Here is a 24843-nt window from a genome sequence, read left to right as displayed (position 1 = left end):
TACGACCAAAGATAAACAGAGGAAGAAGAAGCAACAACTGCGCGCATTAATATGTGTCCATACATATGTACCTACCCCGAGCTCTTGAGAGCGAGATAACGTCGACTTATTTTATGGGTAAGCAGAGCTCTCACGACTGACTCTTCAGATCCTCCACCATGCAGAAGTTGCCAACTATTGTTTTATGACTGGAGCAGCATTTCAATATATGTACACACACACACATGCATGAGCATGTGTGCATGGGTGTGTCTGCAGCGCTTGGCAACAACAGACGATTGGTTCTGTTTAAAGCGCAGACGACGACTGGCAACGAAAAGGAAGCAGCAATAGCAGGAGCAATAACAAATAACAAGCGCTGGCTGCGGCTGCGGCGAATTCGCCAAAGACCGGCGAATTGCGTCGTTTGCCTTGCGTCTGCTTTCTGCGCTGTGCGTGAGTATGAGTGTGTGTTTGTATACGTGTATGTTATTGGTATGCGGCAGCTGTGTGAAGGTTGCGGCAAGAAGCAGTGTTGCCACACTCCACACTTTTGCGCATTTTCGTTTGTTTAATGTTGCTGCGTACAATTTTGGTGTGCAAATAATTTCGTTATGCATAATATTATACAATAAGACATTGAAAACTGTATATAAGACTTACTAGAACCACAGATACATAACTTTGTCTGTTGGTTGTGACGTCACACGTTCGTTTTGATCCAAACTAAGCAACCTATTCGTTTTTGCCAACCATGCCAGGCACAACGAAACACATATCGCTTGCCGATTGCCGTCATTCGAGTTCCGACTTCAGAAGTGTGAACCTCGCCAAAGTGAGCGTTGCAGCGGACGCTGTTTTGATGCAACAACAACAAGAACAACAACAATTACAACTACAACTGCCACTGCAACTCAATGGAAATTTAATATCCACACAATTACGGTAAGTTGCATAGATTAAGGAATATTATTAAATGGTAAAACGGTAATATTTTCAAGCGGTGGCTGTGGACATATTGCTCTTGTTAATAATTCAATATGGCATAAAATACGTTTGCGTTCGTTCGGTAATTTTTTCTGTTTGCATGTGTGCGACTGTACGTACATAAATGTGTTCGTGTGTGTCGCGTTAATGTGCGTTTGCGTCTGTGTATATGTGTGTCTGTGTTTCTTATTTTGTGATTATTCTTTCATTGTGGTTATGTTTCGCGTTTATCAAGTGCGCTGTGTTGATCAGTTTCGTTTTAATTTCATTCTTTGGATAGTTTTTTTTTTCTGCTTTTTAAAAACAAAATGCTTTACTACTATTTCATCATCTTTCAGTGATCGCGGCGTTTTTTAATGTACTGGCAAGTGTTGTAAAAAAAAATACTACATTTGGTATTTTTGAGTGGCTTTCAGATCAAATTGCTTTCTTAATTTTCCTTCTTGGTCTCCTTGGGAAAGCTTTATTCCAAAAAAAGTTTTCAAGTTGATCAAGAATTTAAGGCCTATAAAGTTATGAAAATAAAAAAAGGGAATCAAATGCTTTTTACAAACTAGAAAGACACGTTTTGATCGCATTGTCAATTGTTGCAAAGTTTGGTATTTTTGGTATTTTGTTTTTTTTTCCAATTGACGGAAGATAGAATTGCAATCATTGGATTTTTTTCAGAGACCCTAACATATTCTAGTTCCGAAAGAGTGCTTATTTGAGAGAAGCTTTTGCCGCTTTTGCTGCCTGTCTAGAAGCTCTGTGATCAACTACAGCTCTGTTGATCGGCAAACAAACATAAGCATGGAAATGTAAATTGTGCATTATACAAAATGGCGGCACATCGTTGTCTATCCCAAGCCAAGCTACTATTTCACCTTTCAGAGATCCAGAGGCCTACAACGCACAGCCAATAAAATCTACCGAAATGTAGTATTTGGGGCAGAAACGAATGGGTCACATGCGTGTTTGTCAGTTGGCAGATGAATGGTAACTAAGTCATCCCGTATTCCATTGGATCTTTTTTTTTTATATAATTTGATTTATTTTGCGCTGAAATCGATCGATAATCTTCTGATCTCTACCAAGCCAATGTATGTAACTTATGCAATATTAACATAGAGGGATATTTGAAATGAAGGGTAAGGAGGTATTTAAATGATTCGCCTCGTAGATAGGTCGCCGGGGTGGAGCCTTTGGAGGCGCCTCTCTCTTCTGGGCTCAGCCAGGACACTGGCATCCGCGTTCGGATGCAGCAGCAACCTGTCGGTCTGAAGAAGCTTTTCTGATCTCCGACCTTTGTTAGGCGGTGATCGCATTCGACCATTGGATCTACATAAATTATGGTAGTAGATGCATAAATCTCATTCAATTACTATCATTTCCACAACTCCATAATTTTGTTTAAGTTAACTATTCGATAATTCCCAATGTTCTGAAGCTTTCCTAAATAATGAGAAAGGCTAAATCGTTCAAAAAGGCTCATGCCGTATTGGACCCGGTTGATAGATACATTTAGGGGTTTTCCTGATGGACGCTACCTTCGTAGTTGTTATGGCTACTGCTAAAGTTCTCTGACCTTGTCTAGACTTGTTGTTGGCCTTAGTACTAAGCTTAGCTCTATAGAAGTAATAGATCGCTTTGAAATTTATAGGTACTCTGCATATAACAAAGCTGGAAATGATCGATTCTCGGAATATAGAATTGCCCCTCAGTAAGTTTACTTAAGTTACTAGGTTTGGGAACCTCTGCTATAGGACATGCGGTTCACAGGAATTCCGAATGACTTTCGGAATAGTTGATGTATATGTCGGCTTTCAACTCGCCCGGCCATCAAATTCCATCGCAAAGTTCCATTAGGCTGAAATGTTAATATTGGATTTACTAAAGAGGAAGAAATAATGAAATGAAAATGGTGGAATATGAAACGCTGACAGATTGAAGCGTGGCAAATAAGCAGGATTCAACAAAATGAAATACAGATTGAAATGTGTAAAATGAAATGAAACGAACAAAATAACGAAGACTCACAAGCTTTATTAAAACCTACCTATCAACTCTATGGGTCAGACTTGCCCAGCGAGTAAATGGAACAGGAATTAAACATACCAAAGTTGCAAAAGAATTGGCATAAAAAGAAAACCAAAGGGTGTGACCAATAAATATAAATGACAATTGCCAACATCCCGTCCACGGAGACTTAACCGATTCCATGGTTAATCGTTGAAGTTTTACGGGAAAGATGAAAGTGGTGAAAGTATTGGCCACACATTTTTTCTCTGATCCTGTGCCTTATTGGGATGATAATGCCTATTAAAAGCGCAGAGCTATAATATATTGTAGAGCAACTAAATCCGAGTAATAAAAAAGTAGAGTACGCTAACTCTCTTCTGCACAGCCTTAAAATACCAAATCTTAAAGTAGAAGAAATACTTTTGGCAAAATAAAAAGCAGAACATTTGAAATCCACATATCTAATGTGAAATTAAAGATTATTCAAATAATTTAATGGAGCTTTTTGCTGACGCTGAGCTTGTAAGCTATAATCTTATCTGTCACGGGTGTGTTGACAAGTCTCACCTATAAATAAATATGCTTTAGATGCAATTGAAAGCGACCAAAGTATATATATATTCCTAATCAGAATCAAACATATTTAGCAGTTGCGGCTATAGAGGAATATGCCCATCACATCGTTTCCCCAAGTTAGAATGGTCTAAAAAAAGCTAAAAAAGAATATATTATCATGGGCGAATACATAAGTCGAAAGCGTATGCATCGCCAAAGTACTTTTAATTTGCTGATGCATTACTTTTATGAATACAATATGTATATATATTTAGATTAAAGTCTTGCAAGTTGTAAAAATTCAAATCTCAAGTCGCATTTAAATGCATAATCCGTATATATATTGATAGTTGTATGTGTGCAATATCCGGACCGCCTTTAAGCTCTTATCATTTGTTGTATTTTTTTTTACTCTATTATTTTTTGCTACAGATTATCAACATCCTCTAGTTGAGGGCAACACCCTTTAATCGACCGTACCATATCGTACAACACTTCGTCCTTTCCGGGCAGAAGGTCGAAACGCGTGTGTCCAGAACATCTTACCGAAGTGTAACCGAATCGTACCTCCATTAATGTCATAAATATATTAGGGCAACAAACCAAAGCGGGTCACGGTTCAAGCCAAAGCCCCTTCTTAAAGCTCCGATCGTGAACCTGGTTTCTTAAATCTGCTAATCCAGGTTTGGAGTCGCACAAAAGAATTTATTCAAAGAAATTGTACTAACATTGATTGACTTATTTAAATTATCAAGATTTGTATATTTAGAATACTGAAGCTATTGTTAGGGGAATGCTCAACTTCAGCTTTTGCAACAACACGTTTAAAAGAAAGCAAAAGCGCTCTAGTCGGTAGTGCCCATATAGGGGATACCCTGAACCTTCTTTAACCAACACCAAATGCAGGTCGCGCACTCGTTTGCCTTGGTCTTACCATTTCCCTACCTATTTGATGGGTAAAGGAGTATTCCGGCATTATTCAAATTAGATTAAAAAAATATTTGAAAAAAACTCACAACTACCTTCGTTCGACCAAACGATTTGCCATCGTCCCATGCCTCACAACCATTCTAATTATTGATTTTTAACACTAACCACACAACAAACAGATGGGACAGCTGAAACACAAAAGGGTAGCCACTCATTTTCTGTGCGTCAGGTCCCGCATCGACTTCATTTTGGCCCGGGGTTCGTAACTCTCTCACATGCTCAGAGAGAAAGAGAGTTGGAGAGCCAATATGCTTTGTGTTCTTTCGCTCCCACTACAGGTAACTGTTTTGGCTAACTCTCAGTGCTCTCAACGCTCGCTCATTAATGTCAAAAGATCGTTTAAATGTATCTATGTGTGTGTAAGAAATTGAATTTTTCTCAAATTTCGGTCGCATTTCTTTCATTTTGATGGAACGAGTGATATGAAATGAAAGAGGCGAGGAAATGGTTATTGTTGTAAGGCAAGGATGCCCAAGTAAAAGTTTTTGGAACTTCTGAATTTTCAGCTCTACACACACGCAGCTGTACGTGTGTGTGAATGACCCTAAGATGATGGAAGCATCGAGCCAGTGGTTGATTTGCAGAATGACTGTTGACCCTTCGCAGTAGCCATAAATTGAAAGATACCTGATCCGTATTTACTATCCTAGAGGCTACATGTCAAATTTGGTGACTCTAGCTCTGAAAAACCTAAGGGATTTGCTAAAAAAAACAGAATTTCGATATTGATTTTTATTGATTGCTTGGCAACGGGGCATATTACCGACTATCTCGAGCTTTTAAAGGTGCTGACATAGCGTGTAGGATATATTGGTCTTGTGCAGCCGTATGTAACAGGCAGAAGGAAGCAACCCGGAGAGTGTATATATATTCTTGGTCAGTAGCAATAGCCGAGTCGATCTGGCAATGTCTGTCTATACGTCCCTCCGCACGAGTTTCTTTCATATTATCGATAACTTGGCCCGCTACCAATCAATCGATAAAAACCGATAAACGAATGATCATCATTAAGAAGAAACTGCGGTGTATTTTCTAGTTGGGCACTTCCGATTAAATCACTTTTATTAGTTTTTTGGGGCTGTGTTGGTTATGTATTTTACAGGCAGCAGAATAAGATTTCTCTGAAATTTCCGAATATATCAGTCGAATACTGTCTTCTTGATTATTGGACAGGCGGAATGTTTTTGTGAAACTTAGATAACTCCACCACTATTCTACCAAGCTTTACAATTGTGGGTTTTCTTTGAGGACGATTGTGAATATTGGTGTTCAAAGTATATAAGGTTCAGCTAGACATAGGCTGAGCTTTTCTGAGTTGTCGTGTGTCTGACTCTCAAGCGGGAAATTGGCGGTTCAAGTGCCGCCAAATAGGTATTCAATTAACCCCTACAAGTAACTTGCGAAGCGTAGTGACCTAAAAGTCGGCTCGTCGATCGCGAAGTCCGTGGTTCAAACCCTGATTTTTGTCGGAAGATGTAATTTGGGTTAACGTTAAAGATACCCTTTCGAGTCCAGGAGCGTTTGCAAAAAGTGTACCCGTATTGCGAGGTCTTGCAAACTTTCAAAGCCAAGCGAAAACACAAATATTTTTCATTTTAATACAAATTAGAAAGTTTGTGTTTATTTGTTCTTAAAGACATTAAAGCAATAAGAATAAGAAAGTTTTCCAACATGAAAAAAAAAAACAGGAGACATCAATGGAAGCAATCTCGGACTTATGTTTATGTTTTATCTTCTTCGCCCACTACAATTCTTGAGCTACCAAAAAAAAAAAACAAATTTATTTATACTTTTCGAAAACTTTTTGAAGGTGGCACAAATCAGACAAACAATGAAATATTCATGGGACCCATACAACGCCGGGTAATATTCGCAGTAATTGCGCCTGTCACCAAACCAAAGCTGAGCTATGAAATGATTCGAGTTCACGAGAAAAAAGAAACGGATATCTTAACAGTAGTTCAAGCATAAGCATATGCTCATACACATATACACATACACGCGGACATATATACGTTTGTGTGAGTGACGAAATTTCATGCACACACACACACACGCAGGCTGCCACGCCAAACTTGAAGGCGAAGGAAAGAAAATAGAAGAATGTGAAAAAAATTGGATTTGCGCATTTTAAAATTCAACAGATCTTTGGGAAGCGAACACAATTTTTCTACCCTAAGAGTGCTACGCACACACACTTACGCAAGCGCACACAGACAAACACACACACATGTATATGTATAAACAAAACAGCGCGAACGCCAAGCGGCAAACTGCGGCAACAGCACAAAAACGAGCCAAACAAACCGACAACCAAAAGAGAACCGATAAAAAAAAAGAAATTAAATGCGGCGAATTCGTTGGCAGCATCAGCTGTCAGCAGCTGACGGCAAGCGGCAGTGCGTTGCCACATTGTGCACAATACCAATAACAATACGAAATATATGAAATTCAAATTTTATTGATAACTATAACAACTGGCATGCGCATTTATCATTGAACAATATTATGCTTTTGATGTAAGTGTTGCCACTGCAACTCGAATTGTTGCACTAATTAATGTCTGAACACGAGGTGGCAACTCGGTTTGGCTTGCACCATGCTTGTCTTTGACTCAATTGTCAGTCGCATTTTCACGACGTAGGAACAACGCATGAACTTCCCAAGCGCGTCGTGTGTGCGTCTGTTTTTTTTTTTTTTTTTTGTGACGCTTTGTTTTCAATTGTAAACACATTTTTTTTTTTGCCAATTTTTTTTAATGTGCGTTGTGTTTTGTTCTTACTTTTAGTTGTTGTGTAGCTCCTATCGAGTATTAGAGCATTCGGGTTTTTAAACAAATGCTTTGCCGCTGCTGCAAACGTCGCTGTCAATTGCCGTTGTTCCCTGTCGCCGCCGCTGACGCTGTTGCTTCCACTGGCAGCGGCTGTGCTGCTGCTGCTGCTGCTGCTGCTGCTGCTGGATACAGTGGTGTGTACTAATATCATTATTAAAAAAAAAACAAAAAGGAGCAGAAGCAAGCGTCGCATATGCAGACCGCAGACCGCAGACCAGCTCACATGTGAGCGTGCGGGTGTGTGTGTGTGTGTGTGCGTGCGTGTTGTGTCTGTGCGTTTGATTGTATTATTAGCCTGCATAGATACGTAGCTGCATGCTTGACAGTTATTCCAGGTAATGCACAGTTGCCAGGGACCGAAAGCTTGGCAAAGCTTCTAATGCAGCCTCCCACTTGTTTTGCCCCGGGCAACATAATGCATGTACAATATTGCAAAGCCGTGTCATATCCGGATCAAGGCCAAGAGGCACGCGAATAGGTTACACTCCAGCTGCATAACTTGATGCGCATCAAGATCGTGACATCATATCCTAACTGCGATATTCTTTTGTATTCTGCAAGTATCGATACACAGATTACAAGTTTAAGAACAATTTGCAATTATTACAAAACAAAAATAAGTGCAGCCAAATGAAATTTCATCATTTTGCAAAAAACTCCGCAAGCAACAAAATGGAAAATAGTTTCAATTTTAAATAACCTTAAAAATAAATGAGGACTTCAGTCGAAATCTCAAATGGTCCTCTAGAGCTGGCTTGAGGTCTTCTTATAATCGATCTTGGATTCAACATTGTTTTGGGAGCGTGGGAAATTAAGTAAAATCGACTGTAAATCACGCGACTGCAAACATCTGCTCACTGGTCACATCTTTCAAGTTGTCACTCGACCAGCAGATACCCTGTAATCAGCTGCCCATTTGTACATATTGTATGTTAGTAATTTCTGTGCGTGTAAAAAAAAACTGAGGGCTTGTATCCTTGTTAACATTTTTGGTGCAGTCGAAGAGTTATTTCGTCAAAAAAACATAACAATCAAATCTGTGCCAAATGTAGTGTCAACCTCTTCAGATCTTCAGAACTATGCTCAAAAAACCAGGGATGCAAATCGATATTTATCGATATTTGTGAAATGTTACATTTACATAATCTACATAAAATATAGTTATTCTGCATTTTCCAGTTCTTATCATCTTCAAGATATCAGATACAATCTTCAAAGTACTACATATCGATATTCATTGATATTGAGTTTTGAAGGAGTTATATCTAAATAAAAAAATCATACATAATAAGAAACTGTATGCCAAGAAAGTCAGGAGTCAAGCTCGTAAGATATACGGGAAATGTTCGAAAAATCGATTACTATTGATTTTTGGCAAATAAATAATTTAGAATGTTATTAATCCATATTTGTAGATTTTAAGGAAGGGTGGGAAAAGGGTGGATTGTTAACGTGAAATCTTTAAGCCCTGTCGTCTCTAAGATCTAAGTCTCCAAGCACATGGACATGGCTAGGACACGAGTCAGCTTGTCGTCCTTTTAGGGAGTTGAAATGTAATAACTATTAAATGAGTTTCCACTTAAGATATATTGTAAATTGAAAGCTTAATGCTAATTGATATATCGTAATCTAAATACTTGTCAGTTTTTGACAATACTCTATAAAGTTCTCTTCTATCTTTGACAACTTCGCTAAAGACCTAATATACTTATAACTTATTTGATTCTCAAAAGAAAAATCGTTTTTTTTTTGTATTATTCAAAGAGAATATTTATAATTCCGACTAGATCGGTAGGTAGGTAAATGCTAGAAGGTTCAAATGATTTGAGTGAGAAACAGTTTTTCTAAATGATAGAAAACATTTCATATATTATTTTAATAAATTTCATTTGCTTGTCTATTCCATCTAAAGATTTATTACTTTAAGTTAAATGGCCGATGCAGATGTTGCCGATAAGCTGGGCGGGCGAAGGGAAAAGAACACAGCGGTTCACATAGCCAAGGTCGAGGAACTGCGCTCCTGTGCGCCCTTCATCAAGAATGTGGTGAAAACCTATGGACGCCAGCTGGCCCAGGAGCAATATCGCAAGCTCAACATGCTCGTCGAGCTGCTGGAAAGCGAGTAAGTGCACATTTAAACATAATATTTATTAGATTTTGGGCCTTGCCCGTGGAACGTTTCGATATTAACTTTCCACTAAGTACACGCCCATGGAATATGGAAATCTACCCATCTTGATCTCCACATCTATTTGAAAATATGTTTATACCCATGTTAGTCTTGCGGTGAGAATCTTGAAGCTGAAAATTGAAATCTGATTTATAAAACCTTTGACCCGCCTTTGCCACCCAAGAACGTATCAAAGCCGATCGGATGGTAAGCAAAAAACATGCATACAAACGTTTTCCGCCAATTTACCACTGTTGTGGGTGGAATTTACCAAATCGCTGATCCGGACAAAACTTAAAACTTTGCCCAACAAATCTTTGAATTGCATTTTCCACCGGGGAAGCTTGAATTCTGTAAAACACATCTTAAATGATTTTTCATATAGAAATGAATTGGGAAATGAATTTAAGCGTGAAACGTCTTCCACCAAAACTTTGAACTCCATTGCCAGGAAGGAGAGATGGATTTTTCGCAAAGTGCGAAACATGCCTCAAATGAATTTGAACAAAGATCTTTGCAAATGCGTTTCAGGCCGATCGGACAAAACCTAAAAAGAAGAATAATGTTGACAAAATTTGATCTGGAGGCCAGAGGCCATGAGAAAAGAGCACAAAACCACGTACAAATCGGATGAGATTCGACCGAGTAATGGGGGTGGGAAATTTTGACCTATGTCTATATAGGATACTAGCGGGTAAATCCCAGATTTGAATTCTGAATGTTTTTCCCGATTTTGCCAGACATGAGGGTGAAATTTCACGACATCTTCATCACATAAGGTAACTACAGTGAAAATCTGTCAGACAGGACAAACAGTTTTATATATATATAGAGATAAGGATCAATAAACCAAAATGTGAGCAAGTGGAGTCTGTGTTTAGCTATATATGTATCAAGAGCTTGCTGGTTCTAACTTCAGCAGACTTTGCCTTGGGCTATGCGAGGCTTAAACTTGTTGTGAATTTTAGCGCATCGAACAGCAAAATATCTAAATGCGAGTAAAAACAAGCGCCACCTTATGTGAGCTGTACTTTGATCAAATATATTCATATAATTTAATGTTTCAATCCGTCTATGATTTTAGAATGCCCGCCGAGGATTTCTATCGTCGCTTTCCCGAGGAGAAGCTGAGCAAAATCGAGGGCGTTATCGATAAACTGAAGGCCAAATTTGGTGCCGTAAGTAAAAGTCAATATAAACTAAACAAAATGACTTTTTCAACTTAATAAACAATTGCACTTTCCATATTTGCAGCTCCTCAATCCCAGCGAGATAATTGTCATTGATGCCGCGGAACCAAGCGAGCTGCCAAGCACCTCAAAGGCAGCGCTCGAAGTTGTCCACAAATCGAATCCAAGCGCAGCGAAACCTGCTGCCAAAATTGTGACAGACTTAACCAAAACGAATGGCACATCGCCCTCGCCCAGGCCAGACGCTGTGCACAGACCAAGTCCAGCTGCAGCCGTCAAGAGCTCAACGGCGGACTTCGAGCGCAGATCGAATCCGCCCATGCCGAGCGCAACTCCGTTAAATGCCGAACTGAGTTCACCGCCCGCTGCCAGGGCGGGCTACGAGCGTAGAGCGCAGCCGGCCAGCCTGACCGTCGATCTAACCTCGCCCATTGGCAGCAGGCGGCAGGATTTCACCCGCAGAACCAACCAGCCAACTGTCACAACAACAGCAACAACAACAACACCGCCGCCCGCAGTTGTCCATGTGAGCAGTGCCCAGGCGAGGTCGCCTCTGATGGTTTTTGAGCGTCGCTCAAATCCGCCGGCACCGTCCGTCGAAGCGAACGCCGCCGCCGCCGCCAGCTCTGAGGAGGAACAAACCAAGCTCAAGTCGCTGGAGGAGGCGCGCAAAAAGCTGGCCGCGTTGCGCGGCAACAGCGAGACAATCGCCCCCCAGTTGGCCTCCAATTGTAACGATCCGCGCGGACGCAAGCCCGTCTATGTGAACAATCGCTTGGAGCAGCGTTCGCGGTCGTCGTCGTTGTCGCCGCCGCCGCCGCCGCCGCCGCGCACATTTCCGTCAGCCGGACGGAGTCAGACGCGCCCTCCCCCCCAAACGGTTAACATTCCACGTGCTGCTGCTGCTGCTGCACAGCACAACATTCCGATGCCGCTGCTCCGGACACGGGCGCCGCTCAATCTCAACACATCAGCCGCTGTTGCCGCCGCTGCAGCAGCTGCTGCTGCCGCCGCGGCCGCTGCAGCCGCTGCCAGTGCCGACTTTCAGTGCAGTCCCAATGAGCCGCTGATGCAGGCGCAGGATTTCAATGAAATGCGGCGCTACAATAATATGCCCGGTGGCACGGAGCTGCGCGATCCGCGCTGCAACAAGTGGGGCAACAACAACAATAATATTAATGTGCCATTGCTGGCAAACCCAACAGGATCTCAGCAGCCGGGCGGAGCACCAGCAGCAGCTGCTAATCATCAGTATCCGGGCGCAGTGCGTCGTCCGGCGCCCTACAAGGACGTGCCGTACGCTGGCTTCGAGGACGCGCCGCCTGGTCCCAACTGGCAGCCAGCCAACAATAACAACAACTATAGCTACAACAACAACAACTGGTCCAATAACAACCACAACAACAACAATGTTTACAACAAACCCAACGCCAGCTTTTGCTACCGCGGCGGCTACAATCGCGGCGGCATTGGCCACAATGGCAACCCGCGCTTTCCCCCTCCCTCGGCAACGGCTGTCCACGCCGAGCCGCGCACCTATCGCGAGCATCGTGAGGCCAAGGCCGCAGCCGCCAAGTTGCAGGCGGAGAAGCAACGTCAACTGGAGTCAGCCGAAAAGCAGCGTCAAATCGAACACGAGCCGCCGCCCGGGCCAAAGCAGACAACAGTCGATGGCGATCGCGTTCAGCTGGACACATCGTATCGCGATGTGGCTGGGACGACGACCAACAAGAAGCTCGACTTTAAAATACCCAAAAAGGTGCACGCGGACAAGTCGAGCGGCGTGACGAGAGGAGAGACAAGAGGGCAGAAGGCTGATAAGACAAATAGGTCGGATGAAGTGCAGGAGGAGGAGGAGGAGCAGGAGCAGGAGGAGGAGGAGGAGAACTGGAATGATATTGATATGGAGCAGGAGTCGGGCACGCCGAAAGGTATTAACGGGGAATCGAATAAGGCACAAAAGAAGGGAACGGATAGGTTAAATAAGGTTAATAAAGCGGATAAAGTGAACAAAAGGGATAAGTTGGATAAGTCTACGGATAAGACGTCGGATAAGGCGGATACATCGGATAAAGTGGCTAAGCCGGATAAACCGAATAAGTCAATTAAAGCTGACAAAGCAGATAAGACGGATAAAACAGATCAACTAATAGATAACACGGATAAAGCAGATAAGTCAAATAAAATGGATAAACCGGATAACGCAAGCAAAACGTATAAATTGGATAAGAAACACAAATCCGACAAGGAGCACGCAAAGCGCGACAAATCGAAGCACAGGGATAAGAAAGGTGAATCGGATAAGGATAAACGTGCGCCGAAAATGGATAAACCCAATGCGGATAAACCCAAAGACAAAGATGAAAAGGAGGCCAAGAAAACGGATAACACGGATAATGTAGAGAACGAGCCGCCATCGCCAATGGAGGAGACGTCCGAAAAGCGCGCAGAGGCGGAAGATCAGCCGGAAAGACGCAAATCCAAAGGCGGCAGCAAACTGCCGGAGCAGGAGCAGGAGGAGGATGGAGACGAGCAAGAGCAAGTGGATCCGGAGGCGGACAATGAGGACGCGATTGTCGATGTGGAGCAGCTGTCCGAAGAGGCAAACTCCGAGTCCAAAGAGGCGGACAAAAAAACTGAGACCGAACTCTTGCCCAAGGTGCCCAAGCTAAAGGTGGTGCTTGGTCCCAATGCGCACACCATCACAATAATACCGAGATACAATAACAACGACGACTCAAAGATTGAGTCGAAGACAGCGACGGCAGCGGAAACGGAAGCGGAAACGGAGACGGAGCCGGAACTAAAGCGGGTTATGAAACGTCGGAAATCGATGATGCCGCTGGCCAGCAAACCGCTGGTGGATAAATCGGAACTGTTTACCGGTAACAGTTTTGTATACGAGGACGTTGTGGAGCACCAGCGTCAGCAGCAGGAGCAGCAGCAGCAGACGGAGGAGGAGCCGGAGGAGGAGGAGCAGGAGGACAGCAATGCCAGCCGGCGCGCCAACCGGCATCTGGCGAATATGTTCGAGAAGACGAACGACAATTGCAGCATATCCACGCACAATATACTCGCCGGCAAGCGGCGCTCCTGCTTCAATAATCTGGCCATGAACGAGACACAGCTGAGTCGCAATGTCTTCGGCCTGGCGTCCGGCTCGAAGACCAAACCAAAAGCCAAGTCCAAAGAGCAGGCGCCGTCAACGGGAACGGCAACGGCAACGGGAACGGCAACGGCAACTAAGCGCAAACGGGGCAGGCCGCCGAAGGCTTTGACGGAGGAGCGGGAGCAGCAGGTGGAGGAGCCGGAGCAGCAGCAGGTGGAGGAGGAGGAGCCGGAGCTGCCGCCTGCCAAGCGCGTCTGTAACGAATTGGCGGCTTCGTTGCCACCGCCACGGCGCAAGCCCAAGCGCAGCGAGCTGGACAAGCTGAACGAGGACATTGCGCACATGTACTATGCGGACGATGTGATGCGCGCGACCGGACGTAGAGCCTGCACCGCACAGAAGCAGAACCAGAAACAGAAGCAGAAGCAGCTGCATGAGAGCAGCGGCGCCTCCAGCCTGAGCAGTCGCCGCAGCAGATCGAGCAGCGGCAGCTTTGCCAGCCACGCGGACATGGCGCCCTTTATACGCAATGTGGCGCGCCGTGGTCGACGCTTTATGGGCGCCAGCAGCGGCAGCTCGGGTCTGGATCGGGCCAGCTTCAAGGCCAAGCAGCTGGCGGCGGAATCGAGGCGCTGTCAGGTGCGTCTGCCGCGCTGTGCCCAGCTGGAGGAGCTGATCCGGGCGCAGTGCAAGCCAGCGCAGCGCAACAAGAAGAAGCGCAAGGCGTCCGTGTCCAGCCCCATTAAGAACATAAATCCCTCATGGCATGCCATGTCCACGGCGCTGACCAGCTGCGTCATATGTGCCAAACTGTTGCGCTTTCCCCTGCTGCACTATGTGCAGCAACACGAGGAGCATTTCGGCTCCCGGCTGCCGCCGGGCATCCTGCAGCAGCTGCGCAACAACCAGGAGAATCGGCCCGTTTACGGCCTGTCGCTGCCGAGCAACGCGCAGGGCGTCCGGTATGGCTACAAATGTCCGTTTTGCCGCAAACATTTGCAGATGACCAATACCGGCTGGGTGGAGCACTTTGCTCGGCACACGGGCGAACCGAATTTCCAGTGCTCTCGGTGCAAGGTGCCGCGGCATCGCCTCAACGAAATCGAACGCCATGTCGGAGGCTGCGGCGCCGGCGCCCGTGTCGTTGTCAATAACAATTACAGCTGCCGGCTGCCGGTCAGGATTCATGTGTGTCATCTGTGCGATTTTGTGCAGCTGAATCGTCAGAATCTGGAGCGGCACTGGAAGCATCAGCATGCCTTCACGGACGAACCGTTGGCTGGCCTCGGCCAGAAGCTAATCATCTATCATACGGCCGGGGTGCCAATTGTCAAGTCGCAGGCTTTGGCCAAGAATCTGTTGCGGCGACACAATTCGCTGGCCAATGATGCAATGGCCAAGTCGAAGGGCAGCAAAAAGAACAACAACAAGAAGAAACAGCAAAAGCCCAAGCAGCCGACCAAGGTGGAGCCAGAGCAGGAGTCGGAGCAGGAGTCGGAGCAGGAGGTGGAGCCGGAGCTCGAGGATGAAAACTCGTCGGCGTGCGTGGATGTGCTGACAATGCCGCCGCCCACGCTGCCGGAGGAGGATCAGCTGCTGGTGCTCAACGAGTGCAAGCTGGAGCAGGAGGAGGAACAGCGCCAGCGTGCAGAGGAGCAGCAGCAGCTGGTGGAGACGGAACAGCTGCATGGGGAGGACAATCTGTCCGGCATTGGCTCGGATAACTCCGACAACGAAAAGGAACTCGACGAGGGCATGAACACGCCCAAGCAGCGCGACGAATGGATCGATGTCGAGTGCAGCAGCGGCAGCGTCCGCCAAAAGTCAATCTTTCGCAATTTTCACAAATTCTGCAGCAAACTGGGCAACGGCAGCCCCGCCAGCAAATCGAGCACCAGGTCAACCAAATCCGCGGCGAGCAGCTGCTGTGACGGCGACGTCGCCGACTTGGATTCCGTGCAAACGTCCGCGCAGGCAACCACGCCTACGCCTACGCCCACGCTAATTACGGCCACACAGTTTAGCGTTGAGAATGTGGCGTATCGTTTGCGTGCAACGTCCGAGCAAGAACGGCCGCAACCCGCTTACTATTGCAAGCAGCCCGGCTGCAAGTTCTTGTTCTCCAACGAGCTGGAGGGCCTAGAGAATCATTTTGTTCACGAACATCCGCTGGTGCGCTGGACCGGACACTGCGCCACCTGTACGGAGCAACTGACGCATCCGGAGCCGGAGCTGGAGCTGGAGCAGCGGACGATCAGCGCGGAGCTGCAGCATCTGGTCAGCCGGCACATGACAGTTCCGGCTCCGGCTCCGGTACAATCGGAGCCCGTCGTCCTGCCCAAGCTGCGCGTGCGACGCTTTACCGGAGATCGTCTGGCTGCCGAGTTGGAACCGTTGCCAACCACCGCCCAGCTGGACCCCGAGATGGATCCGGAGCTAATGCAGTTTAATCAGGTCAACACAAATACGATGCTGCGCGAATTGCTGGTCGCTGAGCCGCGTCCGCCCAGCCAACCGCAAGTGGAGTCAACTGAGTTCCCAGCCGCGCCCAATCTAAAGCCTAAAGCTACGAGCGCTGCGATCGTCGTCAATCATGCGTCCGAGCTGGGCCTGGCCATCGATCAGGTGTACAGTCTGGCTGACGGTCTGCCGCCCCAGCTGGCCGGCGAAACCGTGACGCTGCCGTCTGCCGTAACCAATGGCCGATTCGTGCTCACCCAGAACGTGGCCCAGCACTCGGCCGCCGAGATTAACATCACCATCGAGCCACAGCCGGAGAGTGCCGCCAATCAGCGGACCACGCGTCTTGTCGCCGACCGATTCCGTTGCATGGCGCCCAATTGCAATTTCTGTGCGCACACGGTCCTCTGTATACGCGAGCACATGAAGTTCCATTGCTATAGCTTTGGCAGCAAGGATTATCTGCAGTGCGCCTATTGCCCGCACATTGGCAACGATGTGGATGACTTTGTCAATCATGGCGTCATCGAGCACGGACTCGCCTCGCGCTCTGAACTGCACGAAGCGAACGTTTCGCCCCCCACAGCACCCACGGCCCCAACGGCCACGTCGGTCAGTCAGCGTATTCGCGATCTGCTCAATCAGCGCAACGGCACTAGCTCCACGATAGCAACAACAGCCACTGTTTCGCTGGCATCCACATCTGTTGAGGCAGCTCCTTCGTCAACCTACTTCGGGGCACTGCGTGACACCAACACACCCATATCCAGTGTGTTGGAGGAGCTGCTCAAAAACACCGGCTATGATGGTAAGTAAAGACATTTCTTAGCTCAATTAGTTGAATTAGTGGAGCATTCGGATTGACTGGGAGCTCTAAGTGGGTAGTTCGATTCTAGGATTTTCCTTAACATTCAAAAGAATTGCTGAAATAGTGCGACAATTCGGTTTAATTGTGTGGAAGATCATGGAATATGGAAGATCAATTCGGCAATTTATTGCCGATAGAATAGAATATAGAATATATCAAGTATAGAATGTATCAAGTATCTTTCATTTTATAGCTATCTCCACCTCCCCGCTACCACCTCAAGGCTATAAATCAAGTTAATAATCCAACTTGTATAGCCCATCAATTAAAGCCACAATTTATATGCAATTGACTTTTTGAGAATACACAAATATTCTATGGCACAATAAGATGTATTGTCGAAAATTTCATTAAAATCGGTTAAGAAACACAAAAGTTATGTGCGCACGTGTTAGCAGCAGCTAGCGCAAATTCCAAGAATTTCTGTATACATGTACACGCACACACATCCTCACCAAAGTACATTGGAGTTGTTTTGGCATTAAAGTCTCCAAGGCAATCACCAAAAAAGATGGGTTTCGGATGGGTTTGGCTATCTTCCCCTGTCTTTTTTGGTTAGCAGAATATGTCAGTGCTTTAACAGATAAAAAGAGTTGTCGTAGCAACTCCACTGGAAGATTGAAAGAGGACTTTTTTTTTGGCACGGATTCCGACGCAAAGTTCGCCGCTCAAGCGATCGGGGGTTGTATATCATAAAAATGAATAAAGTTCATCTTTCTACTTGTTAAATAACTTAACAATTCGAATAATAAAGGTATATCTTCACGTGCTAGTCCAATTGCCAATCAAAGGAGGTAATTTCGACGGTGATTATTTTGTGAATATATGTTACATCAAGCATGATTATGAGATTAGTTAAAGAGATGAAATATCATCAAGAGTCTGCTGGACACTGGAATCTCAGCCCCAATCGACCGTACTCAAAAGCAGAAGTCCGGTATAGGGCAGATAAGAAATATAATAAGTGACCTTTCTTGTGTACGAATCATTTAACTCCCGACCTTGTTGACAACTGTCGTAAAATGAGAGTCGAATTTAAGTAATCATGATTTATGATCAAGAACTACGCGTAGAACATTGAATTTACTGTCGGAATAGTTGGCACACCCGCGTTGTAAGCTGTAGGAAAGCAAAAGGGTCATTCCCTGAAAATAGCTTATCTGTCGAATGTGGTTTCTGCTAACAGATCTCTGTTTTGTGGCTGAGTAGAGCTGTGGGGGATTCAAGGCATTGCGGAAGATTGGAGTGCGCAAATTCCTTAGGTTGTTTGATGGAATATCTTGGGAGAAAGATTAATTTGGCATAGGATTTCAGGTCAACCTAACTGCATTGCATGCCAAGTATTTAGTATTTAGGCAAATGTTCTCCTCCTTAGTCTACTGATAGGTCGGGCACCTTTGAGGTTGCTGGCGAGCCTATTCGCGTGTGTGGCTAGCCGGTTGTTGTATCCGGCGCAGTTGGTCCTAATTTGTTCTTCGACCCAGGGAATCTTCAGATCTCTATGGAGAACGCTGTTGCGCTCGTAGTATGGAGCTCCTACCATCCGGCGGAGAGTCTTGCTTTGAAGAGATTGAACTCTCTTTCGGTTAGAAGGAACAGCCAAGAGAGAGATCTGTAGGGCGTATCGCCAGATGGGTGCCACAGGGATAGTTTGCTGCGGGGGTTGAGGAGCCAATTAAGCTTGGTCAGTTTATTTCGACAGCGTTGCACAACTCCTCTAATGTGGCTCAAGTATTTTGTCTCGCTCTCTTGGGTTAGCGTTAGTCCGTTTAGCCTCAGCGCTGGCGGTACTCCTCTTCTAATTGTGAAGCACACAGTGCTGCTTTTGGCAGGGCTTAGTTTAAAATGTTATCCTATCTCAACTTGCATGGATTAAAAAAGGATGTCATTAACTTCATTCCCAACAACCTTTGTTTCCTTTGTATCCAAGCTGTGCAAGTCACGGAAAAGCGTTTATCTGTGCTATTACTCGAAGATAAAAAAGGTGGAAAACCTAAGCTGTATTTCGCCGAAGTCCATGGAAGATCTTTTTTGGGACAAGTCTAATCGAATCAAGTAGTTGAACCCATCAGCAATTACGTTTACTGGTTTTATCGATTAGCTTTTACTAATATACGCTTTTCATAATGTAATGGAATTGTTAGGGAATTATGATTGGGTTACGCGAAAAGGAATTTGATTTAAATGGGTTCCAATCTGGACCGCAAAACTAATCACAATTTCAAACCGATTCCAGATAACAAGCTATATGCTTGCCCCTTCAAGGCGTGTAGCGTGCCGCTGACGGAAGACGCCTTTGTCAATCATGTGCACTTTCACATGGCCAGCAGTCCGAATATTGGTGCCCTTACCTGCAAGTTCTGCCGACAAACCTTCGAGCGTCCGGCATCGTTGCGGTCGCATCTGCAGCAGATGCACGCACGGCACAAATACTTTTGCAGCATTTGCCTGGAAACGACGGCGAATCGAAGGCTAATGCATCAGCATCTGTCCAGCCAGCATGGCGAAGAATATCGTCTGGTCAATTGCCAGCAGCAGTTCATTGAGCTGCCCACACAGCCGGAGGAACAGCCGGAGAATAGCAGCGAGGTGGCAAAATGTTGGGTTTGCGCCGTCGAGCAGCCTTTCGGGAAAAAGCAAATGGAAGACTTTGTCAATAAGCTGCTGGACGAATGGCTGTATCGCCGCCAAGGCACCAAGACCATCTATCGACCCTCGGAGCTGAGTTTGCTGCCGCGCCAGCGCTCATTCGCCCAGATGCTAATGTGCGCCGAATGCCAGTTCCAGTCGCAGGAATACAAACATCTGCACAACCATCTGCAGCAGCACAGGGAGAAGGCGGTGCTCGTGGCTTACCATAATAAGCCGACGACCAAACAGCCGCCGGCATCCACATCATCCATCAACGAGGCAGCTACTAGCACGCCGGCGGAGTTGGCTAGCTCGGCACCCGCAGCCGCCAGTCAAGATGAAACGGGCAGCCATGTGCCACGCATACCCAAATGGAATTATGTGCCAAAGGCTGATCGGTTCGTTTGCTGCATTGCCAAATGTCGTGTCCATCTGGCCACGGAGTCGGCGTTGCGGCAACATTTCATGACGGAGCACAGCTATGGCCAGCTATACAAGTGCGTCCACTGCCAAGCTGAGGACAAGTTGTCCACCCTCGAGAAGCTGCTCGAGCATTATGCCTATCACAAGCGATTCATTTACCAGTGCGGTCTCTGCTCTGCGTTCCATCCCAAGCGGCTCTTCATCGAGCGACACATTCAGCGGCATATCGGGCAGAATGTCGACTTGATTATCCACAGGCGCAGCGACAACTCCCTCAACAGCGAGATCCGTTGGATTAAGTCATGTGAGTAGAAGAGTCGAGGACAGTATCTATGAGAACTTACCTTTAATCTACAAATGATCCATTGAATCATTCAAAAAAAAAGAAGGGGTTCAATTGATTAAGACGACGAGTTGAGTCAATTTAGCCTTGTCTCTTTTTATGACTGTATCGACCGCATCGAATTTGAGCTCAGATCGATAAGTATCGATTTTGAGCCGCATCGAACTTGAGCTCAGATCGATAAGTATCGATTTTGAGCCATAAATATATAAAAGACCATTGAACCTTTGAAAACGGATTAAAGTATTATTGATTAAGACGACGAGTTGAGTCAATTTAGCCTTGTCTGTTTGTCTGACTGTATCGACCGCATCCAACTTGAGCTCAGATCGATAAGTATCGATTTTGAGCCGCATCGAACTTGAGCTCAGATCGATAAGTAACGATTTTGAGCCAGAAACAGCTCTTTCTCTGCCCGTCTGAGAGTCCAGTGGAAGAAGCATCCGTATTTATTCCGATCGTCAACCAGCAATAAGGTCTCTCTGTTAAGAACTGTCGCCTATCGCTCCAAGGGATGGCCAAGCGGCTGGAAGTTCATCTCAACAAGTTCATGGCGCCGGAATCCCTTCTCCGAATCCCTCATCTGCGGTGATTAGAACTTGGGTTCAACAATAACTAGCTGCAAGCTCCTATTCCGAAGACATTTCAAGCTTGCTAGCCCAACAGACTTGGGCGACTCGCTCCATATGCACACACATATGTCCAGCATTAGCCCGAGGCATCACTAGACTCGACTCTCTAGAGGCTCTCATGCCTCTGGATCTTTTTTCTCCTAAATCGAATTCGTTTTAGATATCGTTTCCTTGGAACGTTTTTCCTTCTGGCTAATAGACATCATCCGTCGTCGGCTTCCTTTGTATGTTTTTAAGGGGTCTGGGAAGAAACGGAAGAAGCATCAATTAATTATGATCTCTATTTAGAATATTTCACATTTGACCCCCTCCTCCACGACATTTATTTCTGGCATTGAATTGAACTCATTTGAATTTTTTCAGCCCTGGTCTTACGCACCAACCCTGAAGATTGGCTATGCAATCTGTGCACCGTGGTGGTGTCCAGCCAGGGCCAGATATTGGCTCACATGGCACAGGTGCACGGACGCAAACATCAGTTCAGCTGTGCGTTTTGTAGTGTGTGCGATAAGGATGTGACGGCAATGATCCAGCATATGCGACGCGAACATCCCGAGCAGCGGGTGCAGCCCATTAAGAACTATCAGCGGTGCAAGGTGAAGAACTGGCATACATTGGGCTTCCATTGCAATTCGTGCGACGGGGCGGCCAACAGTTACCAGCGTATGCGTAAGCACTGCGAGACACGGCATAAGATTGGATTTCAATATAAATGTGCCCACTGCCCGCAGGGGCATGCCTTGGAGCGCGTCATCATTACCCATATGCAGGAGAATCATTTGGGCAAAAAGGGACTTGTCCACCAGCAGTTCGAGCGGGTGGCCAACGAGATGCCCGATAACGATTATTGGGCTATGGCCCATGCCTTCGATACATCGATGAACACGATGCCCATCGCCAACAATGCCGGCAGCAGACGCAGCAGCAGCAATAACAACAACAACAATGACAACAGTAATAACAACAAAACCTGCACCGTCACGAGCAACAGCAGCAGCTTCGCCAATGAGCCCACTATTATCGATGAGATCGAATTATTTTCGTCGGATGAAGAGACTTATGAACAGGTAAGTTGCATTTTTAATCGCTATGCGCCATTTAACTCAAGTGCGTGTTATAGTCGTGAGTCTTGGTCAGGCCAACTATCATATGCGTTGCTTATTCCGCACTATTTATCGATCGTTGTTCGTGTTGTGCGTGTCATAGTCGTGAGCCTTGGTCAGGCCAACTATCATATCCATTGCTTACTCCGCACTATTTATCGATAGCTATCGTACTTATGAGCCATGGTATCGAAATCGATGCTTGCGTACATTTACTTATTGATTTTGCATATGTGTGTGTGCATGTTGTTTTTCAACATCAAACAAACGGTCAGAATGACCCAGCCGTGGCTTATCGGCTAGCATTGTATTAATTATATTTTCAAATGCCTAAAAAGGACAGAAAAGACTTTCGGTGAGCTAAGCTGCATAGTTTTTGTTCTTAATTTAATACCAGATTTTCTTACTCCGAATATATGTTTACATCCTGCATCAATTGGAAATGTATCAAAAGAATATGAAAGAGCTTATTTTCTCGATTAGCCGCAACAGCTGAGCGAATTAAGTAATTTCCGTATCTGGGCAACTAGAAGTTTCTCAAGGCGTTCAAATTTGTGCGTATATCGATAGATTGCCTATCGATAAATTGCAACGGTGCCTTTGAGAAACCACAACTAGGATAAGCAAACCCAGCTTAGTTTATTCAAAATAGATTGCTTTTTGTTTATGATTATCGACAAAGCGATTAATCGATTGTTATCGTTTGCTTGCAGAGAACATACGAATTCACCTGTTCCCACTGCAACGAGACGAGCAGCGATGTTTTCGAGCTGCGCACCCAGCATTGGGCGGAGAAGCATGCGGAGCATCCATTTTATTTTAGCGTACAGCCGCAACTGCGCTGTCCGGAATGCCGGAATTTTGTGGGCAATGCAAAGTCCCTGCTGGAGAATCATCTGCCCAATGTGCATTCCATACGCAATCTTGTGGCCTGCGATGTGAACAAACCGAACGAGTGCGCCTTCTGCCATCATCGTTACCAGGGCTGGTTGGGTCTGGCCCAGCATATGGTGACCGAGGCGCATTTGTCCAACGATCTGAAATCGCTCAAGGATCGGGAGCTGAACGAACTGCTTAAGCTGGGCGCCGTCAGCCAGCGGGAGTCGCGGGAATCGCCCGGCGAATATCCCAACGAGTATTATCAGTGCAACATGTGCCGCGTGATAATGCCCACAAATGTGGCAATGGCGCAGCATGGACGTGTGGAGCACAGCGGATCGCCGGAACGCTTCTGTTTCCGTCAGGTCAAGGATCTGCTCATCTTTCACTGCTCCTTCTGTATGTTCGCCTCGACCACGGAAATGGAAACGCTGCGTCATATGCTCGATCATTATAAGAAATTCCGGCACTGCCATTTCTGTCAGACCATTCAAAATGATGGCTTCGAGGAGTATATACAGCATTGTTATACATTCCATCGGGATGCCGTGCATCGCTTTCAGGAGGTCCATCCGTATACGGATCTGAAAAAGTTCCTCATGCAGGTGCTCTACCAATTCCAGAACGGTCTCATCATTAGCAAGAGCAGCCTGCGCCGCACACGCTTCAGGGACGAGCGCACCATGCTCAAATTGTACACGGAACTGATGCGCAAAGCCCAACAGCCGCCGATACCACGTCTGCTGATCAGCCAGCTGCTCAATCGCAATGTCACGGCCACTGCCACATCCACATCCACATCCAACGGCCGGCAGGAGCAGCAGCCCGGGGAGGCGTCTGCAAAGTTAATCAAGCGACGCAAAACCCTCAATCCCGATGATCTGAATGCGCGCCTAAATGCCACGCCCAGCGTGCCACAGCAGCAGCAGCAGCAGCAGTCGCAGTCGCAGCATAATAGCCGCACCTCTGTCATCAATTGGCACACATCCTTCACGGGCGGCAATCAACTAGCTGTCGCTGCTGCTTCTGCTTCTGCTGCTGCCACGCCCACATCCACTGCCACGGCAGCGAGCAGATCGACTCCTCCTCCGCAGCCGATGCCCGCCCTCGAGCGCATCCTAAAGCGTCGCAGCACCTTTGTGGACATCGGGCAGCTGGCAACGACGCCTGGCCTGAAACGCGGCTGCCCGCCAGATCGTGATGCCTAAACGGACGGACTCCGGCTCCGTTTCAATTGTATATCCCCACCCCGCCTAGCAATACGTAAAGACGTTCTAAGGACTGCCAACAGTATTTTGGCCAATTGTAAAACTGACATGATAATAATGTTACCTAGACTTAAGGAATATGTATTGATAATAAATATTCGATTCCAATGGCAAAGACTGTGCCGTCAGAGTGCAGACAAACAGTCCACATTATGAACAAGAAACTGACTCTTTTTTATGGCTATATACCCTGTAAATAACAAAAATGTAACGGGGTATAATAAACTTGTACTTTTAGGGGTAGAGAGAGAGATAGATAGGAAAATATATAGATAAATAGATATGTATATAGATAAACTTTCCGTTTGCAGACATGTTAGCTGAGCGTGTCCCTGTCCTGTGCGTCAATCATCAATCGTTCAGTCAATCAATCACATAAAAAAAAAACTATCTTTAGTGGCGCTTTCAGCGTGTATTCTGCT

The 24843-nt window shown here is 45.9% G+C and overlaps 1 protein-coding gene across 2 annotated transcripts; it reads left to right on the top strand.

Annotated features, from left to right (window-relative positions):
• The first annotated feature begins 768 nt into the window (after positions 1 to 768).
• Positions 769 to 24585, top strand: sov (small ovary). Of its 2 annotated transcripts, XM_064700278.1 has the most exons (8): positions 7161 to 7189; positions 7301 to 7479; positions 9258 to 9467; positions 10600 to 10693; positions 10770 to 17082; positions 19379 to 20500; positions 21535 to 22238; positions 22988 to 24585. In XM_064700278.1, exons 3-8 carry the CDS (start codon positions 9277 to 9279, stop codon positions 24359 to 24361), a joined length of 9798 nt encoding a protein of 3265 aa, XP_064556348.1. In that variant the 5' UTR covers positions 7161 to 7189; positions 7301 to 7479; positions 9258 to 9276; the 3' UTR covers positions 24362 to 24585. The 2 variants fall into 2 exon arrangements, with proteins under 2 accessions (XP_064556347.1, XP_064556348.1); XM_064700277.1 differs by lacking the exons at positions 7161 to 7189; positions 7301 to 7479 and adding an exon at positions 769 to 924.
• The last annotated feature ends 258 nt before the right edge of the window (positions 24586 to 24843 follow it).

Source organism: Drosophila montana, unplaced genomic scaffold (assembly GCF_035044405.1).
Source record: "Drosophila montana isolate Dmon_TW-CO22-7 unplaced genomic scaffold, ASM3504440v1 contig_1688_1, whole genome shotgun sequence".
NCBI classification, from domain to species: domain Eukaryota; kingdom Metazoa; phylum Arthropoda; class Insecta; order Diptera; family Drosophilidae; genus Drosophila; species Drosophila montana.
This window is presented reverse-complemented; position numbering and strand designations above follow the sequence as displayed.